Source organism: Oryctolagus cuniculus, chromosome 20 (genome assembly GCF_051225735.1).
Source record: "Oryctolagus cuniculus isolate XC-2025 breed Fujian yellow rabbit chromosome 20, ASM5122573v1, whole genome shotgun sequence".
NCBI lineage: Eukaryota > Metazoa > Chordata > Mammalia > Lagomorpha > Leporidae > Oryctolagus > Oryctolagus cuniculus.
Window position 1 is genome coordinate 41,533,628 of NC_142886.1, and position 16,914 is coordinate 41,550,541.

Below are 16,914 nucleotides of genomic sequence, written 5' to 3' on the forward strand. Positions count from 1 at the left end.
CAGTTTTTGACTATGATAGGGACACAGACGTGAACACAGCACAGACCCGGAAAGAGCAGGGATAATGACTCTCTCTCTACTCCACTGCTCCCCCCCCACTCGCCTTCCAGGTGTTGAAAATGAAGCGTAGGAGATTAGATAATTTGTTCACAGTTGTATAATAGATGGCAGAGATTTATGGCAGAGTTATTACTGAGCTTGGCAGGCAGAAGCCAACGCCCATGCTCATAACTATTATGCTGGAAGTTTTCTCCCTTCCCTACAGTCTTTTTCTTTAATATTTATGTGTTTGAAAGGCAGAATTATAGCAAGAGAGTGAGATCTTCCAACTGTTGGTTTATTCCCCAAATGGCTACAACAGCTAGGGATGGGCCAGGTTGAAGCCAGGAGCCAGAAGCTTCTTCTGGGTCTCCCATTTGGGTGCACTTGGGCTATTCTCCATTGCTTTCTCAGGCACATTACAGGGAGCTGGATTGGAAGTGGAGCAGTGGGGACTTGAACCGATGCCCATATGGGGTGCCAACACTGCAGGCTGCAGCTTAACCCACTACACCTCAGCACCAGCCCCTCTCCCCTGCAATCTTGAGGGTGGGAGCTGAACTTTTTGTAATTTTTAAAAATGATTCTTAGGGCCGGCGCCGTGGCTCAAAAGGCTAATCCTCCGCCTTGCGGTGCCGGCACACTGGGTTCTAGTCCCGGTCGGGGCACTAGATTCTGTCCCGGTTGCCCCTCTTCCAGGCCAGCTCTCTGCTGTGGCCAGGGAGTGCAGTGGAGGATGGCCCAAGTGCTTGGGCCCTGCACCCCATGGGAGACCAGGATAAGTACCTGGCTCCTGGCTTCGGATCAGCACGGTGTGCCGGCCACAGCGCGCTGGCTGCGGTGGCCATTGGAGGGTGAACCAACAGCAAAGGAAGACCTTTCTCTCTGTCTCTCTCTCTCACTGTCCACTCTGCCTGTCAAAAAAAAATGATTCTTAGAATAATTCTAATTCATAGATAGGATCAAGGGCATTTGGAATAGAAAATATGGATCTGTGAAAATGAGTTACTTTTTTGTTCATTGTAACTAAACATTCTATGGAAACTTAAACTTATGTAGAAAAACTCAGCTTCTATTTTCCTGGAGAAGCAGTAAGGGAGAATCGCTGTGCAAACAGTATCACGCTTTCCATTTTCCTCAAACCAGACGACAGTCAGAGGTGGGAAAATGCCGAAGTGTCGAACGATATTACTAATCTTAAATAATCTTCTGATGGGCATTTTCACCAGGTTCTTAGCAAACTTGGAAATACCTGCTGCTAAGGTGCATTTTCACTGTTGCAGTGTCGAGAGCAATCACCTGTGGGACCTAAGACCCACCCGGTCATGGAAGAGGTGGACTCCATAAGACCCACCCGGTCATGGAAGAGGTGGACTCCATAAGACCCACCCGGTTATGGAAGAGGTGGACTCCATAAGACCCACCCGGTCATGGAAGAGGTGGACTCCATAAGACCCACCCGGTCATGGAAGAGGTGGACTCCATAAGATCCACCCGGTTATGGAAGAGGTGGACTCCATAAGACCTACCCGGTTATGGAAGAGGTAGACTCCAGTGTCACGCTCTTGGTCAACAAGAAAGGTGATGACACTTGAAGGGGCGCTTTTCACTCCTTTTAAAATGTGAGGTAAGCAAGGCTGCCATTCAAGAAATGGTTCTTTACTATAAAAACAGGCACTTGACTACAAAAAAGGGAAAGTAAAAGTTAACGCTTGTTTTGAATTAGAAGTCCTAATCAGTTCTCTCAGGAGCTGTCGCGCTGTCCTGCCTGACCAAAAACCACACTTTGAAATCTCGAGTGTCTCTCTTCTGGGGCATGTGGGTTTAGAGACATTGCAATGCGTGTCTCCCTGGTGTGACCTGTTTGCTAGAATCACTGTGTGGGTCCCAGTTTAACACAATCAGGGAGCTCCCTTGAAGCCCAAGTAGAGACAACACTGGGGGCTAAGTCACTGTTACGGCTTTCAGTCTGCAAAACAGCTGCTTTTTCAGCCAACAACAGTCCAGGGAGTCATTCACCAGAACGCGTCTCACCTTTTAAAATATTCAATGGCATACCTCACTGAGGGTTCGGTTCCTGTCAAAGGTGACAGTAACGTAATCCACTGTAAAAGAGAGAGGGACAGAGATGAAGAGTCACGTCGATATTTCTCAAACCAGGAGGGTTAGTGTTAATAAAAAATCCTCATAAAAATAACAGAAGTTGTGTTTCATCGATTAATATTTACTCAGTACAGTTTTCTTGCAGGTGTGCCAATCTGTCTGAAATTTAGATTTTTTTCTTCTCAGTTTCAAGCTATTAACCCATCTAAAATGTTATACTTTGTTCTATTTTTATGTCACTTCATGTAATCTGCACATGTTATCTATATTGATAAAAGCCTGTTAATATAACTTGAAGTAAAATTTACCTTCAAAGTGTTCTCTGTTAGCAAAACATCTTTCATTGTACCACAGTTTTCCTTTAACATAGTCGACCTGCATAACGAGACACACAAAGTCCCACTTAGGCAACACACAGACTTAAGATACAAAATAGAAAAAGCTCACCAAGTAGAATCTAAGTTCGCTAATTCAGGGACGTGGAGGCAAATAAAGAGGGGACACTCCACGCAAATAAAAGGTGGCTGAATAAGGACAAGAAACAACATTTTTACATCTTGGGACAACACAGAAAAGGGACACAAACAGAAGAAACTGCACGTGAACTAGCAAGGGTCAGCGGAAGAGGCCTCGCCCAGGAGCTCTTTCTGAAGCAGCCGGGACTCCCAGCCTTTCACCGCGGGCCAGTGGGTCCTGTTTCTCCTCGCTGCCTTATCAGCTGCAGCCTTCGCGGAGGGCTGGTGGCAGCAAGAAGCAACAGGAAAAACATCTGAAAATCGGCCGTCTGGGAGAAGCGTCAAAGGAAGCAGGATTGTGTGTGCTGGAAGAGCTCCCGATGGTTTTGTGACAGGGAGACCTGAGTTTCAACTCGTTCTTGAAACATCAAGAAGACCTTCTTACACCTCTGCTGACCAGAAATAAAATCTGCACGCTCAGTGCCTAGAAGCCTTTTTAATGTTCTAAAATGGATGGCTGTTGATGGATATACAACTTGATGAATATACTGAATGAAGTCCACAGAATTGTAGATTTTAAGTGGGTAAAGTTCACGATTTGTGAATTACATCACATTGAAACAGCTAAACACACACACCCTTACAATTTTTTTTTTAAATGGAATGGACAATTTATTTGAAAGGTGGTATCTTCATGCTAAGCTGTTACATCAAATGCACTGTTTGAATTCTATAAATCTTCAGGTTAGCACAATTCATTATAATATTTGGGCAATTAACATACAGTCTTTACTGGGCCCTGAACTATTCCTATTTCTTCTTTTTAGATTCTTCTTGGTTTTTAAATTCCTACCTGGAGTCAAATTGGTAACAGCTCAGTGATGGTCCTTCGAGATAATTTAGTTCAGCCGGGTGACCCCATTCCAAGGATGAGACTTGATCCAGGCTTTGAGAATCACAGGACTGGTTAGGTGCACACATATGACTCAACCTGAGTTCACGAGAATCAGTCCTGAGACCTGGAACTACGGGGTAAGAGAATTCTGCTGGGGTTGAAAACTTTGTGTGTGTGAACCTGGTGACTATTCCTAGAGAAATAGTCTAGAGAAAAACTACTGCGAATGACGCTAACACGGAGGAGAGCAGAACCAGAGCTGGGTAGACAGAGTCCTGCAGATAGGTGATGCAGAACCCAGCCTTGCCGGGAAGCCAGACTCACCACTTAAATTCCTTTAGTTTGGCTTTGCTGTTTGTGTTCAAAAAGTCCCTCATTGTGTGGGGGAGAGAATCCAATCATTATTTTATTCTTTTGTAAAATAAATTTTATTGTGTATATTTGGGGTTTGCCACATGATGTTATAGGATACATGTAGATAGTAAATTGGTAATTATGGTGAGCTATCTTTTTAAAAAGCATCTACCTGGTATCATGCATTTATGCTGAGGTTTTTCATATGTCTTATTGCTTAACCACTTCACCTCTAAGAGATAGATTTTATAATGCCTATTTTTAAAACAATTTATTTATTTATTTGAAGGCAAAATGGCAGAAAGAGAGAGACAGACAGAGACAGAGAGAGACAGAAATTAAGAGAGATTTTTACATCTGCTGGTTCACTCCCCAAATGGCCACAACAGCTGGGGCTGGACCAGGCCAAAGCCAACACCTGGAACACCATTCAGGTCTCCCATGTGAGTGGCAGGGGCCCAAGCACTTGGGCCATCTTCTGCTGCTTTCTCAGGCCATTAGCAGGGAGCTGGATCAGAAGTGGCATAGCCAGGACTCGAACCAGTGTCCATATGGGATGCCAGTGTTGTTAGGTGGAGGCTTAACCCACTCTGGCACAATGCTGGCCCCTATACTGCCTATTCTAAAATGAAGAAATTCCTTCTATACCTAATTTGGTCAGAGTTTTTTTGCTTGTTTGTTTTAAACATGAAGGGATGCTGATTTTTATCACATGACTTTTTTAATCTATTGAGATAATACAGTTCTTGTCTTTCTTCTGTTGTCACATTTATTTATTTGTGTTGTTGAACCACTGCATGCCTGATTGTGGCGAGTGATCTTTCACTGTGCTGTTGGATTAGATTGGCTGGTATTTTGTTGAAGATTTTTGGATCTCTAGTCATCAATGCTATTGACCTGTAGTTTCTTTTCTCATTGTGTCTTTGTCTGGATTTGGAATCCAGGTAACACTGGCCTCATAGAATCAATGTGGAAGAATTCTATTGTCTTTATTTTTTTGAAATAATTTAAGAAGTATTAGTGTTCTTTAAACGTTTGGTAGAATTTAACAGTGAAGCCATCTGGTCCTGGGCTTTTCTTTGAAAGATTTTTTATTTTTTTATTTTATTTTTTATTTTTTATTTTATCATTCAATCTCACTACTGCTATTGGTCAGTTTAGGTATTCTATTTCCTCATGACTCAATCTGGGTAAGGTGTACATGTCCAAGAATTTGTCCATTTCTTCTAGGCTATCAAATTTGTTTCCATATGGTTGTTCATAGCAGTCTTTAATCCTTTGTGTTTCTGTGAGATCAGTGGTAACGTCTCCATTTTCATCTCTAATCCTAGGTATTCGAAACTTTCTTTCTTGTTTAGCTAAGGGTTCATTAATTTTATCTTTCAAGGAAACAACTCTCTGTTTATTGGCAGAGTGGACAGTGAAAGAGAGAGAGACAGAGAGAAAGGTCTTCCTTTGCCGTTGGTTCACCCTCCAATGGCCGCCGCGGCCGGCGCGCTGCGGCTGGTGCACCGTGCTGATCCGAAGCCAGGAGCTAGGTGCTTCTCCTGGTCTCCCATGGGGTGCAGGGCCCAAGCACTTGGGCCATCCTCCACTGCTTTCCTGGGCCATAGCAGAGAGCTGGCCTGGAAGAGGGGCATCCGGGACAGAATCTGGCGCCCTGACCGGGACTAGAACCCAGTGTGCCAGCGCCGCAAGGCGGAGGATTAGCCTGTTGAGCCGCGGCGTCGGCTTAAAATCTGTTTTATCATATATGAATATGGCTGTTCCTGCTTTCTTTTGGGTTCTATTTGCAGTATCTTGTCCCATCTCTTCACTTTCAATCTATGTGTGTCCTTAGAAGTGAAGTGAATTTCTTGTAAACAGCATATAGTTGGGTCCTGTTCATAAATCCATTTGGTCACTCTGTGTTTTGTTTTATAAGATTTACTTATTTGTTTGAATGAGGGGGGAGAGAGAGGGGGAGAGAGAGAGAGAGAGAGAGAGAGAGAGAATCCATCAGTTGGTTCACTCCCCAGATGTCTGTAGTGGCCAGAACTGGGCCAGACTGAAATCGGGAGCCAGGAAATTCATCTGGGTCTTCCACATGGATGGCAGGGCACAAGCACTTGGGTCATTTTTTTTTTTTTTTGACAGGCAGAGTTAGACAGAGAAAGAGAGAGAGAGACAGACAGACAGAGAGAAAGATCTGCCATCTGTTGGTTCACCCCCCCAAATGGCCGCTATGGCTGGCATGCTGAGCCGATCCGAAGCCAGAAGCCAGGTGCTTCTTCCTGGTCTCCCATGCGGGTGCAGGGCCCAAGGACTTGGGCCATCCTCCACTGCCTTCCTGGGCCACAGCAGAGAGCTGGCCTGGAAGAGGGGCAACCAGGACAGAATCCAGTGCCCCAACCAGGACTAGAACCCAGGGTGCCGGCGCCACAGGTGGAGGATTAGCCAAGTGAGCCGTGGCGCTGGCCGAGTTATTTTCTACTGCTTTTCCCAGGCCATTAGCATGGAGTTAGATCAGAAGTGGAACAGCCAGGACATGAACTGAATGGGTGCCCATGTGGGATGCTGGCATTGCAGGCGGTGGTTTTACCCACTCCCCCACAATGCAGGCCTGCTATATCTTTTTATTGGAGAATTTAGCCCCTTGACACTTAATAAAATTATTGATAGGTAAGGCCTCATTGTTGCCATTTGATTCTGGTTTTGTATTTTTATTGTAGTCCCTTTCTTTTTTTTGTCCCTAAATTCAATCTGAATTTGCAGTTCAGTGATGTTCTCTAGTGGTATCCTTTGATTCTTTGTTTATTATTTTTGCTAATTCTGTGTATAAACTTTGCTTTCTGGTTACCTTGAGCCTTATAAAAAAGTCTTTGGCTATAATAAACTATCCTGAAATGATAACAACACTGATTATAAAAATAGGAAAAGAGGCCAACAAAATCAAAGAGATAGAAACCCTACTGAGGCACTGTACAGCTGTGCTCCACTCCTCCTCACATCTGGAATTCTTGATGTTACACTTGTTCTCTTCACACACTGCCTGTGAGGAGACAGGCACTATGCAACCTGTTCAGAGTTGCATGTCCTGGCTAGTAAGAGGGCCCCGGGTTTGAATCCAGCCCGTCTTCCTTCATTCACACTTGATCAAGACTGCCTACACACAGGCAGTGTGGTAACCTACTAGCATCGTGTACATGAGGTAGCCCTTGACCTAGAACTTTGTCTCGTGAGGCCACTCAGGTGGCCTCGGAGGATTCCTGAAGAAGGAGAACTTGCTCAGTGAACCAGAGGAGCAGGAGGGCGCGATGCAAAACACGTCACGCAAAAGATGCGGGGTGTGAGGAGTGTTGGCGACACAGGGGAGGTGAGCCGTCTCCACAGTGTGGCTGGGGTGAGCGGCGGGAATGTTCACCTGCAGGGTCAGGAGTGTTCTGACCACGGAGGATTTTGTGTCACAGGAATTGAAGTGTATCCTTACAGAAGGGCCCCATGGTCTCTGTTATTTCCACTAAACAGATCTGGTGCATTGCTAACAGGTTTTGCCTCATGCCTTGTCCCCAGTTTCGAGTTTGGTACTTCTTACCGCGTCTCTGGACTTGTTTTGTCAGAATCATTCATTCACGCCATCAGCTTTCTCCTGAGAGTCCACTTCTGCGGAGGGATCTGCTATGATCACCCTCTAAAGCGGCACATTTCCCTTCCACTCCGTTCCTTGCATCCTTCTTCAGTTTCACTGAGCACTCGTCACTATCTGAAATCGTAGTGTGAATTCGTTTCGTGTGCTTGTTTCTGGTCTAACTCCCTCAGTAGAACCGTACACTACCTGAGAGGACGGTGGCTTTGTCTTGTTCAGTATGGAATCCTCCTTGTTTGAACAATAATGGGATGAAGGGAGTACTCAGCGTGTTGGCTGAATGGATAAATAAGTCAAGTATCAACTCCTTCAACCGCCTGCCCAGTGCTATACAACCATGACAAGAGTTCTTATCCAAAGGTAAGTGGTTATATTTTCATACTTCTCTACCTTTGGAACACTTGTATTTCAACTTTCTCCCATTACTTCCAACCATCCCTGGGTTTTGCTGAGATGTTTTTATTCAGCTGAATTTATTATACTATCCACACACATGGTAAAAACCTCTAAGAAGGGCCATGTGATTATATTTTACTACTGCATAAACATTTACCCCTTGATCTCCCATTCCAAGTTCTAGGAATGTATCTACCAGTATACTTGGACACATAAAATTGCCTGGTACAACATTAATAATGGCAGCATTGTTTGTAATAGCAAAGGATTGGAAAATTACACAAGCATCCATCAATAGGAGACAAGTTAAATAAGCTCTGATAAGTCCACACAATGGAATACTTGCAGCTGTAACAAGGAAATGAAAAATAAGGCCAGTTTCTCTGTACTAAGATAGAAGCTTTTTTCCATGATATATTTACACATACCATGATACAATAAAGTATGTACTAGTAATAAAATGAGGAAAAGAATATATATGCATAATAGTTGAATTTACATTAGAAACACTAAAAATGTAACCTATAAGGTAATGGTTACCCATAATGTAACATATAAGGGACAGGAGAAAGCAGAGTGAGTTTATATACAAGAATGCATGGGACTTCTCTGGACATCCTCACATGTTTCTGTTTTTTAACTACATAGATGCACACCTGCTTGAAAATAGTGATTTTTCGATGTTAAAAACTCTCAATTCCCTGGCATCATGACTTTCTTCCTATAGATAGAATGTTTCTCTACCTCAAGGTTATAGTATTTGGAGGTGACACCTTTGGAAGGTGAGTGGAATTAGTGTGTTTATTTCATTGGTAGGTGATTAAATGAGTGGGATTAGCTTCCCTATAAAAGAGAATCTAGAGAGATCCCTTGTCCCTCTGCCACATAAGGCCACAGCTGTCTACAAGCAGGAAACAATTCTCACCAGACCCTACCTCCACTGGTATCTTGGTCTTGCACTTCTTGGCCTCCAGAACTGTAAGCAGTAAATTTCTGTTCTTTATAAGCCACTCAGCCTATGGAAATTTTATTAAATAAACCCAAGTAGACTAAGACATTTCCATTTCAAGATCCCCTGCGTGGTGGTCCACTTTGGTTTATACAGATACACAGTGCGTTGGGCAGCTTTCACTGCCTTAATGGAATTCCTCTGACAAGCTACTCAGGAGGAGAGAAGGTTTATTGTGGAGGCCCACAGTCCAAGCTCAGGCAGGCCCCGGTGGCTCAGCCTCTGGTGCTGGCCATGTATCAGCGTGGCATCAAGCATGACATAGGTCGGTGTCTCACCTCCCAAAGACCCCAGGACTTGACCCTAAAGACTCCAGGCTTCACCCCAACAACCTAAGCCAATCCAATCACACCCTGAAGGTCCACTTCTAAACACCACCACTGGGTTACGTTTCCACTGTCTGAGTGCCATTAACATAAGACTTTGGGGACCAAGCCTTTAACACATGGGCCTTTGGAGGATGTCCAGCATCCGAACGCATATCCCACATATAACACAGAGAAAATACATATTAGATGATTCAGTAGATATTAGATAAAATGAGAAAAACAGCCAAAATGGCTCTGCTTCCTCTTCTGTGTATTTCCCCTTTTATTGAAATTTCTGTTTTCACTTGTGTATTTCGTTAGTCTTGGTTGAGTATTTTCATCAGTTGGGATAACTGGGTCATACACTCTCTAAATTCTTTCTTCATCTGAAACTGAACAAGCTCTTGGCTGGAAAGGGGATTCCAGCCTTCGGCTCTTGTTTTAATAGTCTCTGGATGTTTATGTCATTGTCTCTGAATCTCTGCAGTTGTGTAAGTGAAAGCTGAAACCAGTGAGGTGCGTTTTGCTTTTTGGAAACCTGTGATGTTCCCCTTAACCTTCCAGTTCAAGAATGTTACTTGGATGTGTCTATGTGTACTTTTATTTCCCCGTCTTCCCAGGGATTGGTGGGCCTTCTTCTTGTACAGCCTTGGCTCACTCTTAAGGTCAGTGTCATTTTCTTCTGTGATTTGTTTTATTATCGCCTCTCCTGTCTCTGTTCCCTTTTTATTCTGTCTGAACACTCTATCCCGCACCTGTTGGACCACTCGGCTCTCTCCTCAAAGGCTTGTTAGCATCTTCATGACTCCCGCCTACTTTCCCTGGAAGGTTTCAGATCTTTCTTCATCTGGAGCTTCCATGCCGTTAGTCTCCATCTAAGCAGTGGCTCTTCATTCTTCACTTTATTCCCTTTTTGATTGGCAGTTTTGGAACCTGAAGTGTTTTCTGCTGCACTTGAACCTCCCGACAGGTGCTGACTCTTGCTAATCTTCCAGTACTGAGGTGAGTAGCCTCAGCAGGCTTTATCAATTAAACGCTGTTGCTCCTGTCCGGTTGGTGCCTCCCAGCAGCTTCTTTAGTATATGTTCATATGAGAGGGCCTCACGTTGGGCATAACTGGGCTGATAGAGACAGGAAGTGCCCTCCGCCTTCCAGGATGTCTGCCTCTTACCGCAGACCCAGCCGAGGCTTCCCTGCCTCCCAGGGTGCACTGTTAGCAGGACGCTAGAATGAAGAGCAGAGCCAGGCCTCGAACCCAGGCACTCCTATATGGATGTGAGTGTTCCAGCCTCTTAACCACTTCCCCAAATGCCCCCTATCCTACATGTACACTTTAAATAATCTCAAGAGCACTTAGGATACCTAGTACAATGTAAATGCTTTGTAAACAGTTGCTATGCCCTATTGTTTAGGGAATAATGACAGGAAAAGAAATTCTGTATGTTTAGTTCAAACACAATACTTTGTTTGTAAAGTACATTTGATCCAGGGTCGGTTGAATTCATGGACATGTAACCCATGGGTGCAGAGAGCCCACTGTGTTTCCTCTGCTCTTTTGAATGCAACTTGGTTTTGTCTCTCTGGCTGTTCCAGGTCTCTGCTTCACTCCTGACGCTCTGATGAGCAGCACCTTGCGCCAGTTCTGTTTGCTCCCTGAGAAGCAGGTGCTGCTCCCAGGTGGGCGGTGCGAGCCCGGGGCACGGCGCAGGCCTCTGTGAGGAGGGGCACACAGACGGCTGGGAAAACGATTCTGCTGGCGATTTTCAAATCAGAGCGTGCTTGTATGTTGATAGGAATGACTTCACTGAATGGCAAACCTTGTCTTTTTAAGCAGGGAGAGGGGGGGATAATTGGTGAACCAAGATCCTCAGAGGCCTGCAGCAGGGGTGGGGTTAGCGCATACAGCACCTTTGTGCGCATTAGAGAAAGGACCCTCTGGTCTTGGTAGGCACAGACCCACACCAGGACAGGTGGACCAGGAGTAAGGATTTCAGACGGATTCCAGCCCTCTTCTCCAACTGGATGTCCTTTGTTAAACAACCAAAGGCAGCCTGGACAGAGCACACGTGAATGGGCAGACGTGGCTCTGAGACAGGGCAGGGTAGGGCACCTCTCCCTTTGAAACGAGAGATCGCTGCTTAGCGACTGGTGGAAATAACTTTTTTTTTTTTAGTTTAAACTGCGTTTTAGTAACAGAAGAAATCTATACTGTAACTGTGCTGCAGCTCATCCCCTCAGTCACCATGTAAACACACATCTTTTAATCAACCTTTGGAAATCGAAAGCTTCTTACCCTCTCAAAACCACAAAAGTCTGCCCTTGAAAGCTAGAAGAAAAAAAAAAAGAAACTGTAATTTTTGCTTGCCTATCAGAAGGCATAACAAAATATTACAATTAAACTCTACCAAAGGTAGTTATGTTTTCTCTACCCTAGCAGTTAGGGTGGTCAGATCCTAAAAGCAGCCTCTGGTTGCTGACATGATAGACGAGAGAGTTCCCCCTTCAGTCTTCGACAAGCTTCACCATTTTATTAATTCACTTATAGCTTAATGGAATTCCAGAAAGGATTTGAGATGGAAACCACACCTTTTAATGGTTTAAAAGGAAGCACTCAGAAGCGTGCAGGAAGATGCTAAGTCTGCCACCCACTTGGGCTTTAGGGAAGCGGCTTTGTGTCTTCTGTGCAGCCTGGTGCAGTCTAGAGATCACCGTGTCTGCCTCTCTGTGCTTTGACGCAAGCCGCGTAGCCTTCTGGGTGTTAGCAATTACACGAGAAGCACGAGCGGGGCCAGACCTATTAGAAGTCTGGGCCACAAATGGCATTTTCTCAGGGGTGATTGGAAAGAGTGAAGGTTGTGAACAGTGATCTCCCTGAAGAAAGATAATGACTCCCATGATCAGAAGCAGCCACTTCTCAGCCAACACAATTGCTCTTGTCACCCAAATCTCTCTTCCGGGTCTTATCTCTGTTGCCATGACTTTTGGGAAGCGGGTATTCACATGTATGCAGATTGGCTATCCTGACCTAGAGGTGTATTCCCTTTCCCTCAATCCCAACACTTACTTTCAAAATTTGACTTACTTTGTATTATTATATGAAGCTTTTTAAATTACCTTAAATACTTGGTGGAATGTATATAGACAAATAGGTAGTTACAAAATATTTTTACATGTACACATTTAAAACTTACAATAAATTGGTACAGCAATAAAACGAACATCATTTCTAAGGTATATATTCAATACTATAAGGCAAAAAATAGAGATGCTATTTTACTTTTCCTTTTTTTTCCAAAAAGGAAGAAGGATTTCAATTTAAAATATGTCACATATAACTTAAATACTATTTTTTTTTTACATCACAGAAGATATTTATGGTTGACTATTAGTTACAAAGCAATTTACATACCTGTAAGTGTTGGGGTGTTGGATAACGAAGATCTTCACTTATGAAAAGACCCAAGGAGGTAAGGATAACTAAAAAATGATTGGTTAAAACCATATCTATCAGTGTAAGGTCTGTGTGTTCTAAAGGAAGAAAGCATACCATGGGTTAAAGACTAAGAAAAAGCAATGAATTCCTTAGCAAAGCAAGGACAATTTGTACACATTAATCAAATGCTGATATACGTGAAACGCTGAGGAGAGAGCACTGTTAGAGGAAATACCTTCTCGAAGTTGGGAATAGATAGTATCTGTCATGTCATACCATTTGGTATCATGATAATTCCAAAATCCAGAAAAACTTAGGCCTATGTAAACACCTGCCATAAAAGAAAAGGAAAAATTAGGCCCGGACCTTTACAGAGTTAGTCACTCACTCCTATGAGGGATGCTCCACTTTCCAACCCATTCTCCTCCTGCACCGCATCTCTCCTCCCAAGGAGTTCACCTCCCACGCACTGGGCAGAAGAAATAATTTCAGGTGTCAGCATCAGTTCTGGCAGCCACTTGATGAACTCCTGGAACAGTTACCTCTGGGAACACCCTTCATATAGATCCTCTGACTGTACTGGCTGATCCTATTAAAACGGCTTTTGTGATGTACTTGATTATTATTATTTTGTTTTGCATTGGAGGGGATCAGAAAACGCTGTCCCCAAATGTGCCACTCTGGCTCAAGGATTATGACGATCTGAAGACAACTGAGAATCAGCAGATGTAGGTGCGGCTGCCCTTTCTTAGCCTAAAAGCAGGGCATGAATTGTCCCTTGTACCAGGAAAAGAAGAGTGATTCTGTCACTGGAGATGGGGAGGGGACCCAGAGACCAGTTTGCATGAGCAGATCTCATGAAAATGGCCTTGTCTTCCACGGTTCTGCCATGGGTTCCCGCGTCACTCACAGCTGACTGTCCCGGAAGTCCAGACCCCTTTCCCTTATCACAGTGATACGTAAACTCCCAGACCTAACTCAGTTTCACTTCTTTTCTGAGAGGCCCAGGCATGTAAATATTAATAAAAACTGTGGGGCAGGTACTTTGCTAGTGCTTAAGACAACAGCCAAGACTTGTTCCAGGAAGAAAAAAGCTACAGATAAGCTTTGTTTTCTCAGTATTAGTCTAGTTTTACAGGTAATAGTGGAATATCTAGGTGGGAATAAGGAGTATCCAGGATAATGTCATGTGACCAAACTCTTACAAAGTTTAGAACTAGGTAATGAGAAATAAGCAATGACATAAACACTTCATGCTGGTTAATATTTTTAGACTAAGGTGAACTTTCAGGTCACTCTCTATGACAACTGTCCACAATTGTGTCCCCAGGGATAAAGCTGCTGTTGACCATTGTGAAGAGTTTGGTCTTTGTCCTAACGGCCCGGGGGAATTTGAAGCAGCAGGGCGATGTGTACTGGTCTATACTTGAGACGATCACTCGTTGGCTCTATGGAGGTTGGGTTATGTTGGGGCAAGAAAAAACAAAACAAAACAAAATAGGGAGACCCCTTGAGATGCTGGGATCTAGTCTAGCAGAAAAACAATGTTGACTCGACTTATGTTCTTATCAGAGGGGGCCAGCGTTGTGCTATAGCAGGTAAAGCCGCCACCTGCAATGCCAGCATCCCATATGGGTGCCAGTTCGAGTCCCGGCTGCTCCACTTCCAATCCAGCTCCCTGCTAATGGCCTGGGAAAGCAGTGGAAGGTGGCACAATCCTGGGCTACTGTCACCTACGTGGGAGATCTGAATGAAGCTCCTGCTTCGGCCTGGCCCCTGGGGAGTGAACAAGCAGATGGAAGATCTCTCTGTCTCTCCCTCTAACTCTGCCTTTCACATAAATAAATCTTTAAAAAATTTTTTAAAAGATCTTATCAGAGGGAGGTGGTCACACTGGGGACGGACCCTGGAGATGGCATCATTCTGGAATGTTGTAAGAGTAAGATCAGGCAGCAATATGTCCTGTGGAATGGGTGTTTGGACTCGTGGTAAAGACACGTGCATCACAAACAGCAGTGCCTGGGTTTGATACTTGTTTCCAGCTCCTGGTTCCAGCTTCCTGCTAACACAGATCCTGGAAGGTAGCAGCGATGACTCAAGGAATCGGGCTCCTGCCAGCCATGTGGGTGTCCTCGATGGCGTTCCCAGCTCCCAGCTTTGGTTACAATGGAAGGACATTTGGGAAGTGAACTAGCAGACAGGCGCTCTCTCTGCCTTTCGAAGAAATGTATCCTGGATTTAGTTTTGACCAACTGGATACTAACTGGAATGAGGAACACCGAAGGGGAACAGATTTTAGAGGGAGCTGAATCAAGAGCTCTGTATCAAACTTATATTTGAGATGCCCCTGAGGCATCGAGAGGAAATCTAAACCAGACAGTTGAACAGTTTGGACTTAATGGAGCAGTTAGCCCAGCAACACAGGTGACATCACTACCACCAGACTGGAAGAATTTTTTTTTTTTTTTAGATTTATTTATTTATTTGACAGTCAGGGTTACACACAGAGAGAAGGAGAGAGGTCTTCCATCAAATGGTTCACTCCCCAATAGGCCACAACGGCCAGGGCTGAGCTGATCCGAAGCCAGGAGCTTCTTCTGGGTCTCCCACGCGGGAAGCCAGCACTGCAGGTGGCGCCTTCACCCACTATGCCACAGCCTGGCTCCTGGCTTCAGATCGGCACAGCTCCAGCCATTGCGGCCAACTGGGGAGTGAAGCAGCAGATAGAAGACCTCTCTCTCCCTGCCTCTCCTCGCTCTGTGTAACTCTGACTTTCAAATAAATAAATAAATCTTAAAAAAAAAAAAAAAAAGAAAGGCAGAGTTACAGAGAGGCAGAGGCAGAGTGGGAGAGATAGCGAGAGAAAGAGGCCGGCCTTCCATCTGCTGGTTCACTCCCCAGGTGGCCGCAACAGCTGGAGCTATCCCAATGCCAGGAGCTTCCTCCGGGTCTCCCATGTGGGTGCAGGGGCCCAAGGACCTGGGCCATCCTCCACTGCCTTCCCGGGCCACAGCAGAGAGCTGGATCAGAAGTGGAGCAGCAGGGACTTGAACCGGAGCCCACATGGGATGCCGGCACTGCAGGCGGTGGCTTCACCAGCTACACCACAGCACCGGCCCCCCTAGTTAGACTTTTATAATCTCTATACACAAAGCATTGAAATCCCCTATTAAAAAAAAAATCCTATCTTTTGGGATTTGTTAAGAGTAGTACTATCAGAATTATCATCTTGAGTGAGTCTTTGGTGGGGTGGTTTCTATATATTATTCTTATATTCCACAGCCTCCCATATTTTTTCTGACAATTTTTTCTGTAGATATTTTTGGAATTTTACATAGATACAAATATTATCTATGAGTAAAAAAATTGTTTTGGGGCCAGCTTTGTGGCATAGCGGGTTAATCTGCCATCTGTGACACCAGAATCCCATATGGGTGCCAGTTCATGTCCTGGCTGCTCCACTTCTGATCCAGCGTCCTGTTAATGCATCTGGAAAAGCAGCAGAAGATGGCTCAAGTGCTTGGGCCCCTGCCACCCTCGTGTAAGACCCAGAAGAAACTCCTGGTTCCTGGCTTTGGCCTGGCCCAGCCCCAGGCACTGTGGGAGTCATCTGAGGAGTCAATCAGAGGATGGAAAATCTTTCTCTTTCCTTTTCTCTCTCGGTAACTGTGCCTTTCATATAAGTAAATAAACCTCTAATTTTTTTTTTAAATTTTGTTTCTTATTTTTAGATCTATTTTTTCTTTTTTTTATCTCAATATTCATTGGATTTGGGGACCAGGAAATCAATAAGAAAAACAATTAGAATAATACAATTAGTCATTGGAAGATAATGATGCTATGACATTGTGAATTGATATAATAAAATTGCATATTTGGTCTTTGTCCCTGGTTCCCAACACAGAGCTCCGAAAACCCTTCTAATTTCCCTCATGAGCTGGGTGCTAGGGACACCTCGATGGCAACGTCCGGCCTGGGGCTTCAGTTTTGAGACAGAGCTACTAACTCCCCTAGGATTTCCTGGATGATAGGAGGAGTATATTTTTTTAAAGATTTATTTATTTATTTGAAAGACAGAGTTACAGAGAGGCAGAGGAAGAGAGAGAGAGAGAGAGAGAGAGAGAGAGAGAGAGAATGTCTTCTATCTGCTGGTCCACTCCCCAGATGGCCACAATGGGCCAGAACTGCACTGATCCAAAGCCAGGAGCCAGGAGCTTCTTCCGGGTCTCCCATGAGAATGCAGGGGCCCAAGGACTTGGGCCATCTTCTATGCTTTCCCAGGCCACAGCAGAGAGCT

At 44.5% G+C, this 16,914-nt stretch overlaps 1 protein-coding gene across 1 annotated transcript in view; it reads right to left on the reverse strand.

Moving 5' to 3' along the window:
• The window catches only part of CATSPERB (catsper channel auxiliary subunit beta), a 106,824-nt gene that overhangs the window by 63,440 nt on the left and 26,470 nt on the right, over nucleotides 1–16,914 (reverse strand). Inside the window, exons 7-12 of the mRNA XM_051826122.3 lie at nucleotides 12,853–12,948; nucleotides 12,594–12,712; nucleotides 11,478–11,510; nucleotides 2,451–2,517; nucleotides 2,098–2,144; nucleotides 1,569–1,721 (exon numbers count right to left, since the gene is read on the reverse strand). Of these exons, the coding sequence (XP_051682082.2) occupies nucleotides 1,569–1,721; nucleotides 2,098–2,144; nucleotides 2,451–2,517; nucleotides 11,478–11,510; nucleotides 12,594–12,712; nucleotides 12,853–12,948 (515 nt within the window). The remainder of the gene's footprint in view (nucleotides 1–1,568; nucleotides 1,722–2,097; nucleotides 2,145–2,450; nucleotides 2,518–11,477; nucleotides 11,511–12,593; nucleotides 12,713–12,852; nucleotides 12,949–16,914) is intronic.